General features: G+C 36.9%; 1 protein-coding gene across 4 annotated transcripts in view; it reads right to left on the reverse strand.

The window, feature by feature from the left end:
• Nucleotides 1-22,867, reverse strand: part of LOC145256383 (uncharacterized) — a 1,175,042-nt gene that overhangs the window by 543,796 nt on the left and 608,379 nt on the right. For all 4 annotated transcript variants that reach the window (XM_080115220.1, XM_080115219.1, XM_080115221.1 and 1 more), the window contains one exon: nt 19,400-19,583. In XM_080115220.1, coding sequence (XP_079971346.1) covers nt 19,400-19,583 — 184 coding nt within the window. The remainder of the gene's footprint in view (nt 1-19,399; nt 19,584-22,867) is intronic.

Raw genomic sequence — 22,867 nt, forward strand, 5'->3', positions numbered from 1 at the left:
AAAGGGTAGAGCTGAGATGTGTGCCACATACATCTTCCCTCTCATCCTTTACCGACTGGGCATACTTCCCCTGTCTGCACAACACCTAACAGCTCTTGTCGAACTCTTGTCTTCACTCCTTTGGGACAGAGGAAGACACTGGGTGAGCAGACAGGTCTGTATTCAACAGACCTGTCTGGAGGGAGGTTTGGGAATGCCGTACTTGAAGTGTCATCGAGATGCTGAGAGGCTGGCCTTTGTTAGCCACTACCTTCAAGATGATCAACTGTGGCACCCCGAGGTCATTATCGACCCCTCTATCGAGAGTCGTCACAGGCCGTGGGAAGAGTCAGCCTTCCTGAAAGAGTGCCGAGCCGCGCTAAAATGACTACCAGGGTCCAGCGACCTTGTGACTGCAACTTGTAGGGAAGTCCACAGGGATCTAGTGAGGGGGGGCGCCGACTCGCTATGCACACGTTTGGGCAGCAGAGTGAGATTCGCTCCGCGTGGAGTTGGGTGCCGGGTTCGAGTCATCTGAACAATTTGGAGTTCTCTCTGGCGATTGGCCCGAAACGTGCTTCCCCTCAACAATATACAATGCAGTCCTGGGTTCTTGGAGTCGCCGGCCTGTCCCCGTTGCGGGACGACAGCCGCAGAAACAACTGATCACCCATTTTTCGATTGTCATGAACTCTGCCAGTACTACTCGTATGTTGGCGAGGTTACTGTATCAAACGTAATGGACAACATGAGCCGCCGTGGGACCGGGAAAGACAAATGGTCTACATCATAATCCTGGCCATGGCGAGAATGGTGATTTGGACGTCAAGAGTGTAAGATGGCCAGGGGGATGCTGCCTTTTTCTCATCAGGATCTGATTGCTTTCTTTAAACACCAACTACGGGTAAAGATCAGATGCGACAGAAGAAGGCTGCATCGTATGGCTAATGAAAGAAAATGGATACAGTTAGCAAGTCTGTGTGTACGAAGAGGGGCCAAATTTGAATACGTGTTTCCCGCCTATGTGTGGAGTGTGTGATTCTGGGTTTTCCGTCGGACCCCCGCCCCTTTCCAATTTTACTTCCTTCAGCCTCTCAGCCAGCCGAATAAATTTTGTTTCCCTTATTAGAAAGCCTCCAAGACCCCCAACCTCAAAAAACAACAATTTTTTCTTTTGTCCCCCCTCTCAAAATTCAACCCATCTTGGAGGAAATAAAATCAAACACTAACACCCCACCGCCCTCACTGCCAACTTTTTCTTTTCTCCCCTATTAAGGACACAACCCCTCCTTCCATCGATTTAGAGGCTGTCCACGAAACCCTGGTTTCTTTACAACCCAGAGTGAAGCAGGTAGTCTGGTATTTCAGACAGGGTTGGGAGGGCCTTACTAACCCATGTCCTTCGACACAAATGAAATTTTATTAATATTATCTTTTTTGTATTTTTTTATATAAATAAAAAATGTTTTTAAATTGGGTTTAAGTAGGAACAACTCCCTCCCCCCGCCCACCACACACACATAAACACAAATTTAAAAGTGTAACCATGATAAAAGATGCTGGCTGAGAGAGAAATCTTTTAAAATTTCCAACAGAAATGAGATGGATCAACCAACCTCACCATCACCCATTCTTTTTGAGTTGGCCTTGTGCCTAAATTTTGTGTTCATTGTATTTTTTTCCTGTGAATAAAAAATTTAATATCTCAAAGTGTAGTATCTGTTCTGCAGATGCTGCACTTAAGGTAATTTGTCATCAATCAATAGAGGGGAAACCCTCTATACTGGGACAATTAATATTTTTGGACCCAACCAAAGTGCCCCAGAGTGTAGTATCTGTTCTCAGTATACTGGCTTTCTCTTTTCAAAAGACTACCCACTTTACAAGTTGGACAAGTTCAAGGGCCTTTTATTGTTTCGCTATATGGACCGACCCCTTCTTTGGGTGAGTGGTCCCTTAAGCATTGTTTTTTATTGTTGTTGTTTTTTTAACTAACGGGTTTTTTTTATCTCTTCCAGATTGTCCAGTGTCAGAACTTGACTTAAGCAGTCAGCAGGTCTAGGGGAAACTGACGTGCCTTTTTAGGCGAAGGTCCCCTAGTTCCGAATCGGCAGGTCAAGGAAAGGCACTGGGCCATCACCTAGAGGGAGCAGGCCTCTGCTCCTGGCACCATGGGGGACGCCTCCGGTGTAGGGATTGGATTGGGGGGCACCACACCCGGTAGTACTCCAGTGCTCGTGGCAGGGGGCACCACATCCGGTAGTACCCCAGTGATTGGTTTGGGGGGCACCACACCCGGTGGTGCCCCAGTGTCCGTGTCGGGGGGTATCACACCTGGTGATACTCCAATGCCAAGCTCAGCTCCAGGGTCCGAGTTGGGAGATATCGAGGGGGATGTTTTCCAGTTTGCATCTTCAAGCGACATTCCATTGTCGGGTAAAGTGGCAGAACGCCAGAAAGCTTAAAGAGCTGGCTCGAGGAATCCTTTGAAGGGATAGGCAGTTATCAAGGCGCTTTAGAGACAGTGGCCTACATCCATCGGCTGAAAGAGATGTATGGAGGATGGTGAGGTCAGCAGGATGCAGCCTGCAGAAGAGGCAAGATCTAAGGAGGTAGCAGTCCCTAAATCTGCATACATCAACAATAAGAGCTGAGGCAGGTTCACCAGCATCAGAGAGGGATGCAAGTAAAAGTAAGGCAAAAAAAGCGCCAGAGAAGGAGAAGCGGACTAGCCCATTGCAGGAAAGCAGCTCTGCCAAAACTCCATGGGGCCCAAAGGCACAGAGGACCCCGGAGGAATATAGAGAATTATTCTGCACCAAGTACCAAGCCCTGACAGAGGGAAATGTGATAAGACCAGAGCCAGGCACATTAGAAACCTTGCACTGCAGGATTGTGTCATTTGTAACATTGGACACCAAGAAGAAAGGGCTGGTAGGAGTACCAAAGGACAGTTTCATCAAGATCTTGGTAGACCAGAACCTTATATTTCATCAGGCGCAGCTATGCAATGTGCGATGTTCTGGTGAATACCAAAGAAGAAGCAGAGAGGCTCACAAAAGGAGACTTCATCTGGAAAGGGATTAAATTCAAACCGGAATATTTAGAGAAAAGAAGGACGCTAGTGTTGGTGCTAAGGGTCCCATGCTGCATAAGTGCGGAATTTCTTGGTGCGATATTGTCACAGCATGGAGACGTTGAGGTGGTGACCCCGGTCCGTGGCCCGAGGAATATCCAGACCGGGGACTACCACATAATGATGAAAGTTGACAGAAAGGGCTTTAACTTCATCCCCGCACAGCTGAAGTGTGAAAGTTGGACTTAATAGTGGAAGGAAGACGACCATATTGTTGGCACTGCCAGAAGCCGGGCCACATGGCAAAGGCATGCCCGCTAAAAGCACCAGCAGAGTCCAGCAAGACGAACCCCTAGGTTGCTGTTCCTGCAACAACCCCGGTGCAAAAGGTGGCTCAAGTAGCAGATAAGGTGGAGAAAACCCATTCCAACTGGAAAATGGTGGAAAAGAAGAAAAAGGCCTCCCTAAGCAGAAAAGAGGAGGAAAAAGGGGGTGTAAAAAGGGAATTGGTGGCGGCTTCCTTAGAATCAGAGGAAGAGACAGAGAAGAAGGGCCAGAAGAGAATGCAGAAAAAGGCGAAAGAAGACAACAACCCTGCTCCTGAAAACACTCCCTAACCCCATACCCTGATGGAGCAGAATAGCCCCCCCCCCTCTTTAACACCCTCATAGTAGTAGAGATACAGAACCTACAGGAGGAGGAAGCTGAGGAGGAGGTAGAAACCCCAGAGGGAAAACTTGTTCAAGAAGAGAAGGCAGTAGCCTCTCCGAAACTGACAAGAACTGAGAAGACAAGAAAGCTGCCCTTTCTGCCTGGGGTGAGGATTTGCGAGGCAGACGAGGCGGACGCACAGGCAGACTTAAACAGGAGCAGAAAAAGGAACTAAAGCTGTATGTAGATGGAAAAAGAATCCAAGATCCGAGAAACTTCCCTGAAGCACCACTGCGTGTCACCTTCGTCAGAAAAGACAAGGGCGCATGGGTCAAAGCTTTATGGAAAATGCTTAGGGATGCCAAAGAAGCGATTCCAGGACTCAAGATAATCAAAGGGGAGCATCCTTCTCTGAACCAGATTATGGCGAAATGCGAAGGGAGGATCCCCATATATGTTCACCCATCCCTGTATAGAGCATTGAAATTAACCTTCCCCCTGGACATAGGAGGCCTGGCTCGGGATTGTCAGCCTACAGTAGAGCTGTTGACTACCAGTCTCAGCCAGACCTTCGAGGTTCTTGCCCCTGAGGACTTTAGACCCGTGATAGACGGATATTACTAGTTAGGAATACAATGAATTTGAACGTAGCTAGTTTGAATATGAGGGGCATGAGATCCTGAAGCAAGGTTGCTCGCATGCTGAAAGATCTCGTGGCCCTTGAGGTAGATATAGCTGCGATTCAGGAGACCCACTTTGTTGGGCCTGGGAATTGCGATGGGCTGGTGAACGACTTTGATGTTTACTCAGCATATGGCAATTCTCATAGTCGTGGGGTTTCTGTGCTAGTGAGTCACACCCTAGCTGCGACGGTTACTGTAGTTCACGCAGAGGCTCATGGAAGGCTGGTCGTGGTTGATGTTGCACTTAAAAACGGTAAGTTCTGGATTTTGGCTGTTGACACGCCCAATATCGTTGGGGAGAGGGTTTCCATTTTCGGCAGGTGGAGGTGATTTTATCGGCAAGTCCGGAGCGGGTAGTTTTAATGGGGGACTGAAACGCCACCTTGGACCCCAAGATAGATAAGGCCAGGGGGGGGGGAGTAGAGGGTCGGAGAGGTGTGAAAGCAGCCTGTCTGACCTGATGGCCTAGTGCGATCTTATCAACAGATTCTGTCTGGATCATCCGGGGAGGGAGATGTGGACATGGCAAAATAGCGTGGCCTCCAGTCCAAGAACCTACTTGGATAGGATGTTAGTTAGAAGAGGCGACATAGATTCCTTATCTTGTCCCATCTTCCACTGGCTAGGTCATTTGAACCATAAATTAGTAATGTCCCGTTTGAGAGTAAGAAATAGGCCTAGGTTGACTGACTACTGGAAGTTGAACGCCTCCTTATTGGAGAAGAGAGACTTCCGGGAACAGCTGACAACACTAATTCAGTGGGAGTTAATGGGGTTGGTTACCTTGAGTAGCTGGTGGGTTAATCTTAAGGCCACTATTAGGTGTTTTTGTGTCCAATATAGCCAAAGCCTCGCTTTAACTAGGGCATGGACGAAATGCAGTTAGATGAAAGGCTTACCTGGGTGGTGGCTGGCGGGGATCCTCTGGAGATAGCATTAGTTAAGGGGGACCTCCAACGCTTGGCTAGCGAGCGTTATGAAAGTCAGGTAGTTAGAGCTAGGTTAGAAATAGTCTCTAATGAAGCCGTGAATGTTGACGCTGTTGAGCATAAGGCTGCCTTAATACGCAGCTCAGATGGGTACATTTGGAAGGTGAAAAACCTTGTATCGACTTGAGAGATTTGCAATGGGTTTCGGCAACATTTGGAGGAATGCTTTGCCCAACTACCCAGACTCCGCACCCAGGAGTTTGGCAGTTATTTAGCAGGCTCGCCCCGCCTGAGCAGCTAGCTGTGATGAGATGGTTATGGAGCATGAGGTCATTACTGCGTTGAAACAGGTTGGTCATAACAAATCTCCAGGGATCGATGTTCAGCCCTATGAACTGTATTTGAGGCTGTCGCCCATGTTTCTTCCTCTTCTGACGGGTGTGTTTAACCACTGGTTTGCTCAGGGATCCATCCCTGGACAGGTAACCAAAGGAGTGGACACACTACTGAAGAAAAGAGAGTGGCATGGGTGGGAGGACTTAGATGATTATAGACCCATCACTCTGCTAAACACAGAGTTGAAGATTTTGTCCTGCATTCTTGCAAACAACTGCAGGTTGTTATTGGTGACTTGGTCGAGCCAGATCAGACTTGCTATGTGATTCAAAGCAACTTGCACTTGGTGTGCACGATCATAAAGGGTTTAGAAGACGGCACAATTTAGATCAGTCCAAAGCGTTTGATATGGTCGACCATGCTTTCTTGGAATCTGTTATGGAGACCGCTGGCTTTGGTCCGGACTTACGCAAGTGGGACTTCATTCTGTATCGTAATCCTGCGGTAGTGGTACAAGTAAATGGTAGGTTGTCAGAGTCCTTTGGGGTCTCTCGGTCGGCGCACCAGGGTTATCCGCTGTTGCCTCTGTTGAATGTCCTGGCATTGGAGCCCTTCCTTAGCAAGTTAAGGGATGAGGTGGATAGACCAGTCCTGTGAGGCATAGCTCTACCTGGCGGCAAATTCGCCAGGGTGTTCGCTTACGCTGATGATGTCACCGGTTTCGTTGGGCGAAGGATCGCTATTAAAGCGGTGATGGAGGTGGTCGCTGAGTATGAAGAAGCCACAGGGGCCATAGTCAATCGCAGCAAGTCCGTTGGCCTGCGGTTGGACGCCTGTACCGGGGTAAACTCGCTTTCAGGTGAGTTTGGCTGGACGGATGGCCCGGTAAGAATTCTCGGAGTGTGGTTCGGGCCTGAACTCCAGCTGGACAAAAATTGGTTGGAAGTACAGACGAAGGTCGAATCGTTAGTAAGAACTTGGATTCACAGGGGTTTATACCTGAAGGGTCGTGCGGAGGCATGTACAAGTTACGTCTTTCCGCTGATCCTTTACCACTTGTCAGTACTTCCCCTACCTGCGGACCGCTGTAAGGCTTTAGAGCAACTTCTTTTCAAACTTCTTTGGAAAGCGGGAAAGCTGTATGTCTGTAGACAGGTCTGTACACAGAAAGGGAGCTGTGCAATGTCTAACTTATTAAGTCATAAATTCGCGGAAAGATTGGCATTCCTGAGTCGGACACTGCTTGAGGAATTGCACTGGGTACCAGTTGTGGAGAAAGCCTTTCCACAGCTCATATCCTCCCCTGCCGCTGAAGATCGCAGAAGACCGGTGGGGGAACGGCACTTCCTCTCCAGATGCCGAGCCGCCCTTAGGGCATTGCCAGGGTCCAGTGACCTTGTACGGCCTAGGAGGAGGCTATGTCAGGATTTAGTGGTGGGTACTGCAAAAAATCCGCTGGTTGAGCGGCTGCACATGTCGAGGGAGGACGTCCTCTCTCAGTGGATTTGGGTGCCAGCTAGAAGCTTTTTAAATAATTCAGAATTCTCTTTAACAGGGAGGCTTGTCCAGAATGCGCTGCCAATTTTTTGCATTTTGGGGACTGCAGGAGGGATGAATACGTTCCCTTTTGCCCCAGCTGCGAGGAGGATGAAGATAAAACAAGGGATCACGCCTTTTTTCTTTGCAGTGGAGTTCGGAGTCTCTGAGAGTACATTCGGGAGGTAATGGCTCACACCGACCCAGAGTGGTTGGTGCCACTTGATTTGGCATACATCGTCGACAACATGGACCCGCCGTTTACTGAGGAGAAACGGTTGGTGTTTCTCGCAAACCTAGCTGTAGCTAGGTTAGTGACGTGGGTTACACGTCTTAACATTGTCTATGGGGTTGAATCTGTTTCAGATCGGAATCTGGTCACTTACTTTAAGCATCAGCTTAAAGTAAAGATCAGATGCGATTGGAAAAGATTACATTGCATAGACTTTGATAGGAGATGGGTGCACATCACTAGTTTGTGCATCTGACGATATGCTAGGTTTGAATTTGTTTTTCCCACCCTAGTAGTATTAGTTAGGCGGTGGTAAGGTTCTACGGAACCCAGCCCCGAGCAAAGTTTTAGAGTTGGGTTAGTTAGGTTGTAAACACTTCGAGGGGAAAATACTTCATTAGGTGCTAGACAAGGGCAAGTATGATAGTTGATCCTGTCCCCGATATTATTTTTCATCGGCACTAGGAGAGCTCCAAAGATGTCCAGTCCACCCTTTGTTTTGTCCCCGGTCTGTTGCCCCATACCTACATTTATCTTGGAAGACGCCGTCCATTCCATATATCACCCAGGCCTGTCTAATTTGTTTTCGAAATACCATCCCTAGTCCCCCACTCCCCACTAGGGAACGACCTGCTTGCTTTCGACTTTTGGGATAAGAGGACAGTGGGCGCTCCATATACAGAAGTAGGTTGGGAGCACCCTTTACTAATCCGCCCCCATGGCATTTTGTTTAGTTATTTTATTTTTCTTTCTTTTTGGGTGTAACTTATTTTGCCCCCCTCTCCATCATATCATACCTCAGTTAGTTTTTAAAAAAATCCTTTTGTTTGTACGTACAATTTTGTTTTGTTAACATGTAAATATTCATTTTTCAGAGTGTATATAAAGCCGACTCATATGCTGGGAAGATTTTAAGTAGATAAACTCCATGGTAAGAATGAGGTATTATGGTTATGGTGTAGGGAACTTAATAAAGTCTTCTCAAAGACCTAGTTCTTAGTTTAGAATGAACATCGACCTCCACTTCCCCCTACCGGATCCATGCCTAAGTGTCTTGGACCCCAAATGAAGGCCTGGGAGTAGATAATGCCAGGCCCGGGGCCAAGCACTAAATACCCTGTTTGTTCTTGGCCTTTGGGGCGGGATCAAAGTGTAGCATCTGTTCTGCGGATGCTGCACGTAAGTTAATTGGTCCTTGGTCAATGTAGGGGAAACCCTCCATACTGAGACAATTACTATTTTTTCGGATGCTGCCAGAGTTTCCCCTTTTTACCCTTGTTTTAGGGGAGCTAGTTTAACCCCACATTAAAATGACCTTGTGTCTAATTTGCTTTCGAGGGGAAGCAAGTAAATACATAAACAAACTGTTGTTCTTGGCCTTCGGGCTGGGATCAAAGTGTAGTATCTCTTCTGCAGATGCTGCACTTAAGGTAATTGTCACGGTCAATGGAGAGGAACCCTCTATACTGGGACAATTATTATTTTTGGTCCCAACCAGAGTGCCCTTTTGCCTTTTTTTCAGGGGGCTGTTTTAACCCCACATTAAAAACGACCTCGTGTCACATTTTGCTTTGGTGGGAAAGCAAATAAATACTGATAGAAAAGAGGGGTTTTAATATGAATATCAATACACACAAAAGAAAAGCGAATGTATAGAAGTATATATATATATATATATATATATATATATATATATATATATATATATATATATATATGTATATATATATATATATGTATATAATTATTTCCTATAATGATTATTATATATATATACTAGCTGTACCTTGGCACTTATTTATTGCTGTGGCTCAAGTTGGTGTAATGGAAGAATCCCCATCCCCGCTGTTTTAGCACCTCGAAATCTACCCAGCAAATATGTTGTTATATACGAACGTGAGACGAACGTTTCCAACCCAAAAAAAGAAGGAAAAAAAGGAAGAAGAATAAAAAAAATGGGTTTCTAGTGCCGCCTCTAAGGGAAAACTTGAAAAAAAAAATAATTAATTAAAAAATATAAACGATGGAAATCGAGAGAAACGCATCGAACAAAGCGAAATGTAACGGAAATGATGTGTGATATGTTTTTATTTTAAAAAATAAAAAAAGATTGGAAAGACAGCAAACAAAGTGCAAATAAACGGAAGAAGAAGAAATGAATCCATGTAATTTATTTTTGTTTTGTTTTTTTAGTGTTCAAAAAATCCGGCTGTATTACAAAGAAAGAAACGACGTTAAACTTGCAGTAGGAAGAGGAAAAACGGAAAGAGAAAAGAAATAAATGAATAAAATGTTCGTAGAAACAGAAACATTAATTTAAATTGAATCAAAAAATTACCTTGGATTTATTTTATGTAATGTACATTCTGTTGCACTTTTTAAAAAAATCATTGAAAATTTTATATCTATATCATTAATTGTTAGATGAAAGATAATGTTTTTAGATTACAACAAAATGTGCATTACATAAAATAAATCCAAGTAATTCTTTGATTCAATTTAAATTAAATTTTTATACCTTACTTTGTAAAATTTATAAAAGTGCTCTGTGAAGATAAATAAATTTCAAATTGAATCTTGTACCTTTATTTTTAAAGCCTATAGTAAAAACATTTTGTTTAACAATTTTCATGCCTTGGATGAAATGCTTTTCTAACTTGTGTCTTATCTTTTTAAGATTATATTTTAAAACTCTCCTTCTCTCTATTTCAGTGTGTATTTCTCCTCACACCACAACTCATTTTTGCAACCCCCTCTTTGTATTATTACAGGTCTGAATATTTTAAGTTTGTATTTCTTCTCACACCACAACTCATTTTTTTAACTCCCTCTTTGTAATACAGGTCTGAATAATGAGAAAAATCTGAATTTGTTTTAACAAAAATTTTAAAATAACTTTTTTAGGTTAAAGTTTTTTAAACTTCTTTCAGAAACGAAAATATTTCAAATTTAATAAGGAACATATTTCATATAGGTTTCATTAACAACTAATCAGTACATAACGAGAAAAATAGAGATGAAAATTTTAAAAGGACTGTATAACTGGTTACGGTCAATAGTAGTCCTCGCCAGCGAAAGTCTTTGTTATTGTTATTCTATTCTATTATTATTATTTAAAACATTTTGTTCCTGCTCTTTCGCGCAAAGACTAATGATGTCACAGATCAAGACAAAACATGATGCTGTCCATTTCAAGTCAGTGAGCGTTCAACTTTTACCAAATATCTAATCAGTTAGTAGACGGAAGTTAACAATCATGTTTAAAAAGATATATTTGCATGTTTTTAATAAACAGTTTAAACTGTTCAAGGTATGATGATGTTAACACCATATATAAACGCTAATTTCCAGTGTTTATTGAGGATAATATAAATATTAACATTTAATGATTTAAATATATAAATATACACATTTAGCAATATAAACATACAATATTTACATTTGTGAATATAATATAAAAACAATAATAATTAATAATATAAATATATAAATATTACGATTGAATAATATATATGTAAATATTACTATTTAATAATCAATATATCTATAAAAGTGAACGTGTCTGTCTGCCTATCTGTCTGTCTGTGTCTGTCTGAAATGGTAGTATTAATATAAAAATATTTTGATTTCATAATATAAATAGATAAATATTAACATTTAATAATATTAATATATATATTTACATTTAATAATATTTATATATAAATATAAAGATTTAATAATATTAATATAAAAATATCAACTTTTAATATTATAAATATATCCATATTAACGTTAATTATATGAATATATAAATATTACTAGTTGATAATACGAATATAGAAATATTATCAATTAATATTATTAATATATAAATATTAACATTTAATAATATTAATATATAAATATTAAAATTTGATAATATTAATATATAAATATTACATTTCATATTATAAATCTGTAAATATTAATATTTAATATTATAATCTATAAATATTAATATTTTATATTATAAATATATAAATATTAACATTTAATAGCATTAATATATAAATATTTACATTTAATAATACTCATATACAAATATTACCATTTAATATTATAAATATATAAATGTTAACATTTGATTATATAAAAATATAAATATTAACATTTAATAATATTAATATATAAATATTAACATTTTATAATACAAATATATAAATATAAACATTTAAAAATATAAATATATAAATATTTACATTAAATAATATAAATATATAAATATTGGCATTTAATAGCATTAATATATGAATATTAACATTTGATAATATTAATATATAAATATTTACATTTAATTATATAAATATATAAATATTTACATTTAATAGCATCACTATACAAATATTAACATTTGATAATATTAATATATAGATATCAACATTTGATAATATAAATGTATAAATTAACATTTTATAATATAAATATATAAATTAAAAATGTAATTATATTAATATGTAAATATTAACATTTCATAATAAAATATATAAATATTAACATGTAATAGTATAGATATATAAATATTAACATTTAATAATATAAATGTATAAATTTAATCGTTAATTATATAAATATATAAATATTGACATTTAATATTATAAATATATAAATATTAAAAAAATCAATAATATAAATATATAAATATTACTACTTAATAATCAATATATCTATAAAAGTGAACGTGTCCGGCTGTCTATCTGTTCGTCTGTGTCTGTCTGAAATGGTTGTATTAATATATAAATATTTTGATTTCATAATATAAATAGATAAATATTAACATTTAATAATATTAATATATTAATATTTAAATTTAATAATATTTATATATAAATATTGACATTTAATAATATTAATATAAAAATATTAACATTTAATATCTTCTATCTATTCTTTCTTTCTTCTATCTAGTCTTCTTCTATCTATCTTTCTATCTATCTATCTATCTATCTATCTTCTTCTTCTTCTATAAATATAAAATGAACTCATTTTTTCCCCTCCGACTTTGACGTTTATAGGACTGCACCTGTATACATTTGGTGCAGCCGTATCATTCACAAACTGAATCACGACATCTGCCGTATGTTATAGGGTTATTACATATCCAGTATCTCGCTGATCAGAGTTTCCTATATTCTGTCTTGTGAGAGTCCACTGTAAAAATCGGTTACATTTAATGGAAGTAGTAAAGTAAACTCTCTCTAACAAATTCATCCTACCACCGCCAATCACTTACACCGTTCCAGACCGTTCACAGGAGACATTTAAAACCGACCACCGGTTAGAATTTATCTAAAAAAACCCATTTAAAATACTTTCAAACATAAAGTAAACTGATTCATGTAAGTAAACAAAAGTAGCATTTATTGCCTTTGGTCATAATTATTTATTGCTTATTTGTTTTGTTTTTCACCTTTTTTTTTCGACTAACCATTCTTAAATCTCACTATAAAATCGATTTTTCCAAGTACATTTTAGCTGGGGGGGCCATTAAAAAAAACAAATATATAACAAATAAATGTTATCAAAACCAAGATAAGTTACTTTTCTGCCAAACTGGATATATTTTTCGTGTTTTTATTCAATGTAACATACATAACCATACAGTATTTTCCGATGTATTCGAAAATTCAAGATGGCGTCTCACACCCTCTTTAACACCGTAAGTATAGAAAAAGGTGCTATAAATAAAAAACTATACAAAATACTATTAAAAACACGCCGAATATATGTCAACCTATGTCACATTAACATGTATTGAGCGAGTTTTTAACAGTATTTTATTAGGTTTTTATTTATAGCATCTTTTCCCAAACTTACCGTGTTAAAGAGAGAATCAGACTACATCTTCAATGTTCCAATACATCGGTAAACACTATATAGTTTTCGAGCTGAATAAACATGTTACATTAAATAAAAACACGAAAAATATATCAAGTTAGGTAGAAGAGTAACTTATCTTGCCTTTGATAACATTTATTTGTTACATATTTGTTTTTTGACAACTTTTTCGAATCTATGTGTACAGTAATACAAACCCATAGTGAGAAAACACGGAACATTATGGAGTTTTTTGGGGGGGAGAATTAGCGATTTTGGAAAATTTCAGACGATTAGTTAAAAATCTAGCGACTATTTCCCTTTCGTTATAAACTTTTTTTTTTTTTTTTAAATTCTTTGTTTAATAAATATTTTGTGGGGTTTGTATTACTCTACACATAGATTCGAAAAAGTTGTCCAAAAAGAAATATATAACAAATAAATGTTATCAAAGGCAAGATAAGTTACTTTTCTACTAAACTGGATATATTTTTCGTGTTTTTATTCAATGTAACATGTTTATTCAGCTCGAAAACCATACACTGTTTACCGATGTATTGGAACATTCAAGATGGCGTCTGATTCTCTCTTTAACACGGTAAGTGTGGGAAAAGATGTTATAAATTTTGTATAGTTTTTTATTTATAACACCTTTTTCTATACTTACGGTGTTAAAGAGGGTGTGAGACGCCATCTTGAATTTTCGAATACATCGGTAAACACTGTATGGTTTTCGAGCTGAATAAATATGTTACATTGAATAAAAACACGAAAAATATATATATCCAGTTTAGCAGAAAAGTAACTTATCTTGGCTTTGATAACATTTATTTGTTATATATTTGTTTTTGTTTTTTTTGACAACTTTTTCGAATCTATGTGTACAGTAATACAAACACCCATTTTGTGTTTTATATACATAAAGTACAATTGTTGAATGTTACTGTTTTGATTATATTCGTTGGGGGGGGACAATTAAAAAATTAAGAAAGATTAAAATGAAGCGAAATTTAAGTTTCCGTTCCATTTTTACAACAACCGTAAAACAGTGCATACTCAGCAAGTTTTATCGTAATTTATAAGCATATTGAAACACTAAATCAACATTTTATTTATTTTTTTGCATAATTAATGATGGAAGTATTTTTCTGTTTATTTTCTTAACATCTGTTAAAAAAAAAAAATAATTTGTACATTCTCTTGAAAAAAAGAATCAAACTTTTCTCTACTTTCACATGTGTTCCATTTTAACAAACTGAGCCACAGCAACGCGTGGCCGGGTACAGCTCGTAATAAATATATAAATATTAACGTGAATTATATGAATATATAAATATTACTATTTGATAATATTAATATAGAAATATAATAAGTTAACAATATAAATATATAAATATTAACATTTAATAATATAAATGTATATGTATTAACATTTAATAATATTAATATATTAATATTAACATTTGATAATATAAACATATAAATATTAACATTGAATATTATAAATATATTAATTTTAACATCCAATTATATTACTATATAAATATTAACCACGTAATAATATTAATATATAAATATTAACATATAATACTATAAATATATAAATATTTACATTTGGTAATATAAATATATAAATATCCAAATGTAATAGCATAAATATAAAAATATTAACATTTGATAATATTAATATATAAATATTACCATTTAATATTATAAATATATAAATATTAAAATTTGATAATATTAATATATAAATATTACATTTCATATTATAAATCTATAAATATTAATATTTAACATTATAAATATATAAATATTAATATTTTATATTATAAATATATAAATATTAACATTTAATAGCATTAATATATAAATATTTACATTTGATAATATTTCAATACAAATATTACTATTTGATATTATAAATATATAAATGTTAACATTTGATTACACAAAAATATAAATATTAACATTTAATAGTATTAATATATAAATATTAACATTTAATAATATAAATATATGAATATTACATTTAATTATATAAATATATAAATATTAAACTTTTACTAGCATTAATATATAAATATAAAAATTTGATAATATTATTAAATTACATTTACTAATATAAACATAATAACATTTACTAATATAAATACATAAATATTTACAATTAAAAATATAAGTATATAAATATTTGCATTTAATAATATAAGTATATAAATATTTACATTTAATAATATAAATATATAAATATTAACAGTTAATAATATAAATATATAAATATTTACATTTAATGATATTTACATATAAATATTAACATTTAATCGCATTAATATATAAATATTTACATTCGATAATATTCACATATAAATATTACCATTTAATATTATAAATATATAAATGTTAACATTTGATTATATAGAAATATAAATATTAACATTTAATAGTATTAATATATAAATATTAACATTTTATAATATAAATATATTAATATTACATTTAATTATATAAATATATAAATATTAAACTTTTAGTAGCATTAATATATGAATATAAACATTTGATAATATAAATATATAAATATTAACATTTAATGATATAAATATATAAATATTGACATTTAATAATATAAATATAAACATTTAATAATATAAGTATATAAATATTTACATTTGTTTATAGTAATATTTACGCAATAACATTTAATAAAATCAATTTAGAATTTAGAAATGGATGGCAACCTTTTGAAAATCATGCCAGTTCCTCTAAAGTAACGTCGGGAAGTAAACATTGAAAACAATGCAAATTTTTTCTCCGGAATTAAAACAATCGTTAAATTTTAAAAGAATATATTTTCAGTCGTTAATGTCAACTAGAGAGATTGAAAAACAGAGAAAGAGAGGAGTTACCTGTCGCCCTCTTACTATGAACTCGTCTTTTTTTCTGTCAGGTTGAGAAGAAAGTTCTTGCAGAAATTTATATTTTGATTTCAAATGATATATTTTAAAATAAACTATCGTTATAATACCTTTACTGTATATATCATTTTAAAGAACGTTTTTCGTTCTATATAATCTTTTAAATTACAATCGTTTTACAGTAATTATGTTTTCTGTTCAGAATGTTGAATACAAGATGGAAGAATATTCTTATTTCAATTCAAGCTTGACAAAAAAGCTGCTGAAACAGCTCGCGATATCAACGAAGCGTTTGGCCCAGGAACCACTAATGAACACACAACACAATGGTGGTTTAAGAAAGTTTTACGAGAGTTTTGAAGTTGATGAACGTAGTGGTCGGTCATTGAATGTTTACAACACACTAAGAGCCTTAGTCGAAGACAATGCACGCACAGCTGTTTGAGAACTTGCTTCAACAACAGAAGCAATTTTCTAACTGATGCAATTCTCTATCTATATAAAAGCCAAATACGTCCAAGGATGGAGTACTGCTGCTACATCTGGACAGGAGCTGCTAAAAACAGCCTATCCTATCTTGACAGAGTACAAAATAGGCTTCATGTCTTAGTGGGAGATGCCCTTTTCTCTCCCCTGCATCCTCTCTCCCACAGAAGCGACGTTGCGAGCCTGGCTTTGTTTTATCGTTATTTCCATGGCCAGTGCTCGTCTGAGCTCCAATCTCTGGTTCCCCCTCACCAATCTTTCACGAAAAACACCCGTCTAGCTGAAACCACCATCAATAATTTTCTCCACTCGTTATCTGTGCCTAAATAAAAACATAGATTCTATGAACAAAGCTTCTTTCTTAGAAGTACACGCCTGTGGAACTCTGTTCCGTTTTTCTGTGTCCCACCTGACAACAACTTGGATGTCTTCAAGTCTAACATAAACAAATTCCTGATAAACCGCCCCCTTAAGTAAGACATGTTATCAAATCTCCATTACTAATGATTAACGCAATATTATCCCATTGATGACTGTACATGCAATAACCCTTATCCCCGAGTGGCTTCCGGGTCTTGTTAAGTGGTGACTACCGTGTAAAAAAAAAACAAGATTCGTTAAGGCATTTATTGTAGAGCTTGAAGAGAACCGGAGCAACCTAAAAGAAGCATTCTTTTTTTAATAGTATAGCATGGATGAGATCGAGCCTACGTGATTTTGAGGTGTCCAGATTTATTATGGCATCACAAACAATGGAAGAGTGATTTTCAGGTCATTAAGTGTGGCTGTTGTCTGCAAAGGGAAATTTGGGAGGGGGTGGCCTGCTGGGTTTAAAGTGGAGTTGGGGGTAAAACGTTGGGCAAGCAGATTAGCCTTTTCAGTTGCTGTGCAAACAATCTCAAGGTTGGTAATTGTCTGTAAGGCCGGAGGGCAAAACGGCCGAAACGTTGTGACAAAAACAACCAAGATGAGGAAGTCAGTCTGACAATCTCAATCAATCTCAAGATAGTGGGGAAATTGTCAATTATTCATTATTTACTATATTGTTATAGAAAGAAATCACGAGTTCCTAGTTTCTGCAACTTGATGCATTTTCTGATGACTTCAGAATGCCTACTCTTGGCTTCGACTATTTCTTTCTTACAGTTATTTCTAGCTTCTGCAAACTTTTGCCTATTTGTATTGGACTTATGTTGGATAAATCTGCGGAATGCCTGCTGCCTTTGAACGATGGCAGTTGTACAATCAGAGATGAACCGTTGTGGAAAGATGTGTTTGATAACATAATTCTGTGTAGAAACGTGTGCTTCAATTGCTCATTTTCACACTATTCCATAGAAAGAGAAAAGATACAACTCCGTGGAACGTTTTTATGGTTCTTAAGCTTCAGGCCGAGAGTTTATGGTGATTTCTACTATTATCACAACGTGATCAGCATTCCCGAGCGGGCTATGGGCATTTGTTACACAATCATCGGGAACTGTGGTCAGAAATAGATCTAGAAGTGAGGCTTGTTGGTCCTGTCGATCTAGAAGACAAGTCAGAAACGTAATTGTCTGTGATAGGGAATTAGATATAGAGAAGTTATGTGTTATGCTACCAGTTGCGTCTGTGTAAGTAGAGAAACCAAGCCAATTACTGTGGTAGACATTAAAGTCACCAAATGCATGTACTTGGGCACTAGTATCTAGGGAGTGTGTTTGTCTATGCTGTCAGAGACGTGGTTGATTAGGGTGTAGTTCTGGAGAGCGGCGGAGAAAATATAAGTAGTTAACACTATGATTCAGGTTTAGTTTAAAGCAGATAAACAGCCTGGTCGTATCATTCTAGTTTTGATTCTCTAGTCTAAGGGATAAGTGTTTCGAATATAGACTCCAAATTCGTGCATATGCCTGTCTGAGTTCTTACGGCAAAGTGGGAGATAACTAGGCATGTTAAAGTGGTTAGTTTCACTTGGCGCTAATATATCCAGAGAATTTGCTAGAGGAAATGATTCAGCATCATCTAAATTAGTTCTAAGCGGATATTTGTAAATTCAAGCCTTAAGGGAGGAACCAGCGTTAGTTGCCCATGCATTATTTACCCGGTTTGAAGTTGTCTTCTGCTTAGTGACAATGAGACTCAATTTACGTATATGTAGTAGTTCTGTGGAGAGTTTCTAATACTTCCTAGTACCACCCACAATCAAACGGGCATGCAGAACGCTTCATCGACATTTAAAAAAGCATGTGGCACACCTACAGATACGGAACTGCAATAGTTTCCACAGTATAAGTCCATAGGATAAGACCTAACCCAGTATCTCCAGCAGAGTATATGCTAGCAAAAATAATAGCCGTATTTGAAAAACTATTGCCAAATATAACGAAATTGTAGAAGGAACTTTGCGAGGGCTTAGCCTAAGAAATGTATGATCCAGTAGAAAAACTTTTCTACAAATCTCAGAAATATCGTGTACATTATTTACATTGAGACGATATATGAAACTTTCAACAGGAGGTTCATGAATCTTTTAACTATAGATCAAAAGAAAGCTTGGAATAGGGTGTTATGGGGACTTACCCATATACTAATAAAGGATTCTTCTAATCATTATCAAAATCAAGTCAAGAAAGTTTTAAAAAACTCCAAAGATAGTCAATTTACCGAAATTTCAAATCATATATATAAACTCGTTTGTACCGGATAAATTCAAATTGTCCAACCAACCTGCAAACGATAAAAGGTGATTGCTTTACCTTTCAACTGGTTGCTCATAATAAATGTGCGACGTGGGCATCGTGTGTAGTTCGTTTAGTCGGAGCAAATTCTTCACGTGTTTCCGTCGATAAATAAATGCTGCAATCAAGATGGCAATGGAAATGCCGGCCGCCAAGGCCAACACTAAAGATCTCCACTCGAAAAAGACAGACTTCTTCTTTGCTGAAACGACATAAGGTAGACTTGATAAACAGGGAAATATTTATAATTAAAAAGAAAATGAATAGAACAAACTTAGTTTCGTTTTTCCAAGAATGAAATCTGCACATTTTGATAATCAAAAAAAAAAAATGAATGCATTTAAGTTAAAATCTTTCCAAAATCAATTGGCACACATTATACCAATCACAGAAATTGAATTCCTCGGATGTCTTTGGTTTCTCTTTGCAAGGATTCGTCAGATCATTCTTTTTTAAAATGGTGCAGCACACTTTCAGATCATCCAATACATGCCTCGGATTAAGGATAAGATCACCTGCTTTATTACTAGAGTACAGCTTTAAATAATAAATAACAAGTAACTGATAAAAAAGATGAATAACATTAAGATTCTGCAAGTTTTCCTCCAGACATGACAAAGACCAACCAGGGGCAGTGATGAAACCTTAATAAAAAGTTATTGTCCGTTATATCTATCATGTGCAGAAATAAAAAAGAAATATAAGAGGTCGAAAAGTCATGCTTTGTTGCACAGTCGTAGATGTTTTGCAGCAACTATTCTAAGTTTGCCAAGTGGAATAAAACAGCGGATGACATTCTATCCCAAAAGATCAATGAATCCCTTCTTCTCGAAGACTGTGTTTAAAGGGACGGTAAGAATCCTAAAAAAGATCTCTCGGTTCTGGGTTTTTAAATAGTGAGTGAAAGTCTGGCATCCGGTAGGACGATCCATCTCCAACAAAAACAAACAGGATATAAACATTGAAGACGGAAGAGAAAATATGTATTCAAAATATTTCCCGGACACCTTGGATATAACTCAAAATAATGAAAATAAGCCTGAAATACCAGAGCTAGGAATAAGGCATGAAATGATACAGAGAATAAAAAAGAAGTGTTATGGGGTTAAATGATAATAAACGAAAGAAACACAGGATTTTTAGGAACGAAACATATATTCACATTCATATTACAGGCAAAGTGAGTTGAGTAATACCATTCCTCAATGGTTAGGTGTGTGCACCCGACCTGCTTGGTCATGTGCTTATCTCAGACTGCCGTGCACCGGTACTTGATACTGGAAGTGACGTCGCCAGAGGAAGTGACGTCATGAGATAGTCCATTAATCCCATGGAGAGGCGTGCCCAACACCGCCTCCCAAGCTTTTTATTCACAAAAGCTGTCAGTACCTCTTCCTTTTAGGGTGTACCATCAATGGCTCGGTAACCTTTCTCTTACGGAACGACCACCGTGGTTCAGGTGTTAATTGAGGAGGTTCAATATCAAAAGTTTCAAAGACAGTGTCTATCGGCTCATCTTCCAATGGTGGACTGTCGCTGGTTTCAACTGATCAACATCTTCTTAGTTGGTTCTGGTGACGTTTGTGGGTATATGTTGGTTTTTGGATGATATATACCGTGTCAGCGACTCTCTTAGTAATTGTACCCACCTCCCAGAAAGATGTGTTGTTTTTATAACTTTGGGAAAAAAACACTCTTTCACCTGATATGAAACGTTTACTGGGTACATAAGTGGTCACTAGTGGCCTTGACTGTTTTGGTAAGAGCTTGTCAAAAATGGATCTCACTTTCTGCACAAATATCGTTTCTGCAGGTGAGACTGCTGTTGGTGTGTCCGGGTTGGGTGTAATCCTATACATGTGTAGAAATCGTTGAAGTGCTTCATCTGTGGGGGTCCCTTGAGTGCGCTTTTAAGAGTGTCCACGAAGCGTTCCACTTGCCCATTCGACGGGATGGTATTGGGGAGTGGTGATATGATTCATTTGAAACGTATCACAAACGCTTTTGAACTCACTGGGTTCCATTATCACTTACAATGCAATCGACTACACCGAAACAGTTCATGTAAGGAATTTATAGTCATTCCAGTTGTCGGTCTTCTGCACCTCAATACCTCAGGCCACTTGGTGAAACTATCGACTACGATTAAGTAATAATTGTCCTCGAGCAGACCCACAAAATCGATGTGCACCCTAGACCATGGCTGGTCAATCTTTGGCCAAGGTTTAAACATAATCAGTGGTGATTTAGCCGCAAGGGCACAGCCTGTGCACGAGTCTATCCTCTCATTGATGTCCTTGTCCATATTTAGCCAGTAAACATAGCTCCTCATCAAACTTTTCATGTCCTGTGTGAAAATCCCGTAGAATTCGTTTTTGGAGACATTTGGGGATCACCACTCTTTCGCCATATAATAAAACCTCATCACCAAGCAAAATTAATCTCCGGTAGAGACACCGGGAGTTCTCTGATTGTGTTGCCCATCATCGTTTTTATTTCTCCATCCGTCCGAAGAGTGGCAATGATGGAATCTTCAAACGGATCCCTTTTCAATGGTATCAGCCTAGATAGGCTCTTCGCATGGCAAATTTGTTTCGAAGACAAGTACTCCAGGGTGAAATCATAATTCAGTAATAATGTACCCCATCTCAACAGTTTCTTAGCCATATATGTCGGTAAGCCTTTTTTGGAACCAAAAACCGTGATTAACAGCTTATGATTCATCTGCAATGTAAATTTTCTGCCGTGTAAATATCTATGAAACTTTGTCACAGCGAATATAATACTCAAGGCTTCTTTTTCAATTTGAGAGTACTGTCTTTCAGCCTTTAGTAGCCTTCTAGATGCATGTGCGATCGGTTTCCTAGTACCGTCTGGCATTATACGAAGTATGCAAGCTCGCACACCAAATGAGCTTGCATCACACGCTACTATTATTCTCAACCTTGGATCATAGTGTGTCAAAAAAAGATCTGCAGTTAACGTCTCTTTGATCTTCTCAAACACCTTCTGGCATTCTGGCGTCGAGTCCCAGGCTTTCTCTTTCTTCAGCAGTTCATTTAGTGGGACGCGCAAATCATGCATATTCTTGATGAAGACTTGGTAGAAATTAGCCAGGCCTAAAAATATTTGTAGTGCTTGCTCGTTATTGGGAGCAGGCATGTTCTTTATGGCTTCCGCCCTCTCAGGATCGGGGTGTCTACCATTTTCATCGATAATGTGACCTAAGTAACGTATTTTCTTCATCAGGAAGTCATATTTTGCTTCTTTTACTTTCAAACCGAAACTTTCAATTCTTTCAAAAACTTCATGTATGTGTTTTCGGTGCTCATCTGTGGATTTACTGGCTATAACAATATCATCCAAGTAGGCGCAAGCGAAATCGAGGCCACCCAGCATGGTGTCCATGACCTGCTGGAAAATCGCAGGTGCGACCTTGACTCCAAAAGCTAACCTTTCACACTTGTAGAGTCCCCTGTGTGTATT

The sequence above is a fragment of the Euprymna scolopes genome, chromosome 32 (genome assembly GCF_053919585.1).
Source record: "Euprymna scolopes isolate OS-2025 chromosome 32, ASM5391958v1, whole genome shotgun sequence".
Lineage (NCBI taxonomy): Eukaryota > Metazoa > Mollusca > Cephalopoda > Sepiida > Sepiolidae > Euprymna > Euprymna scolopes.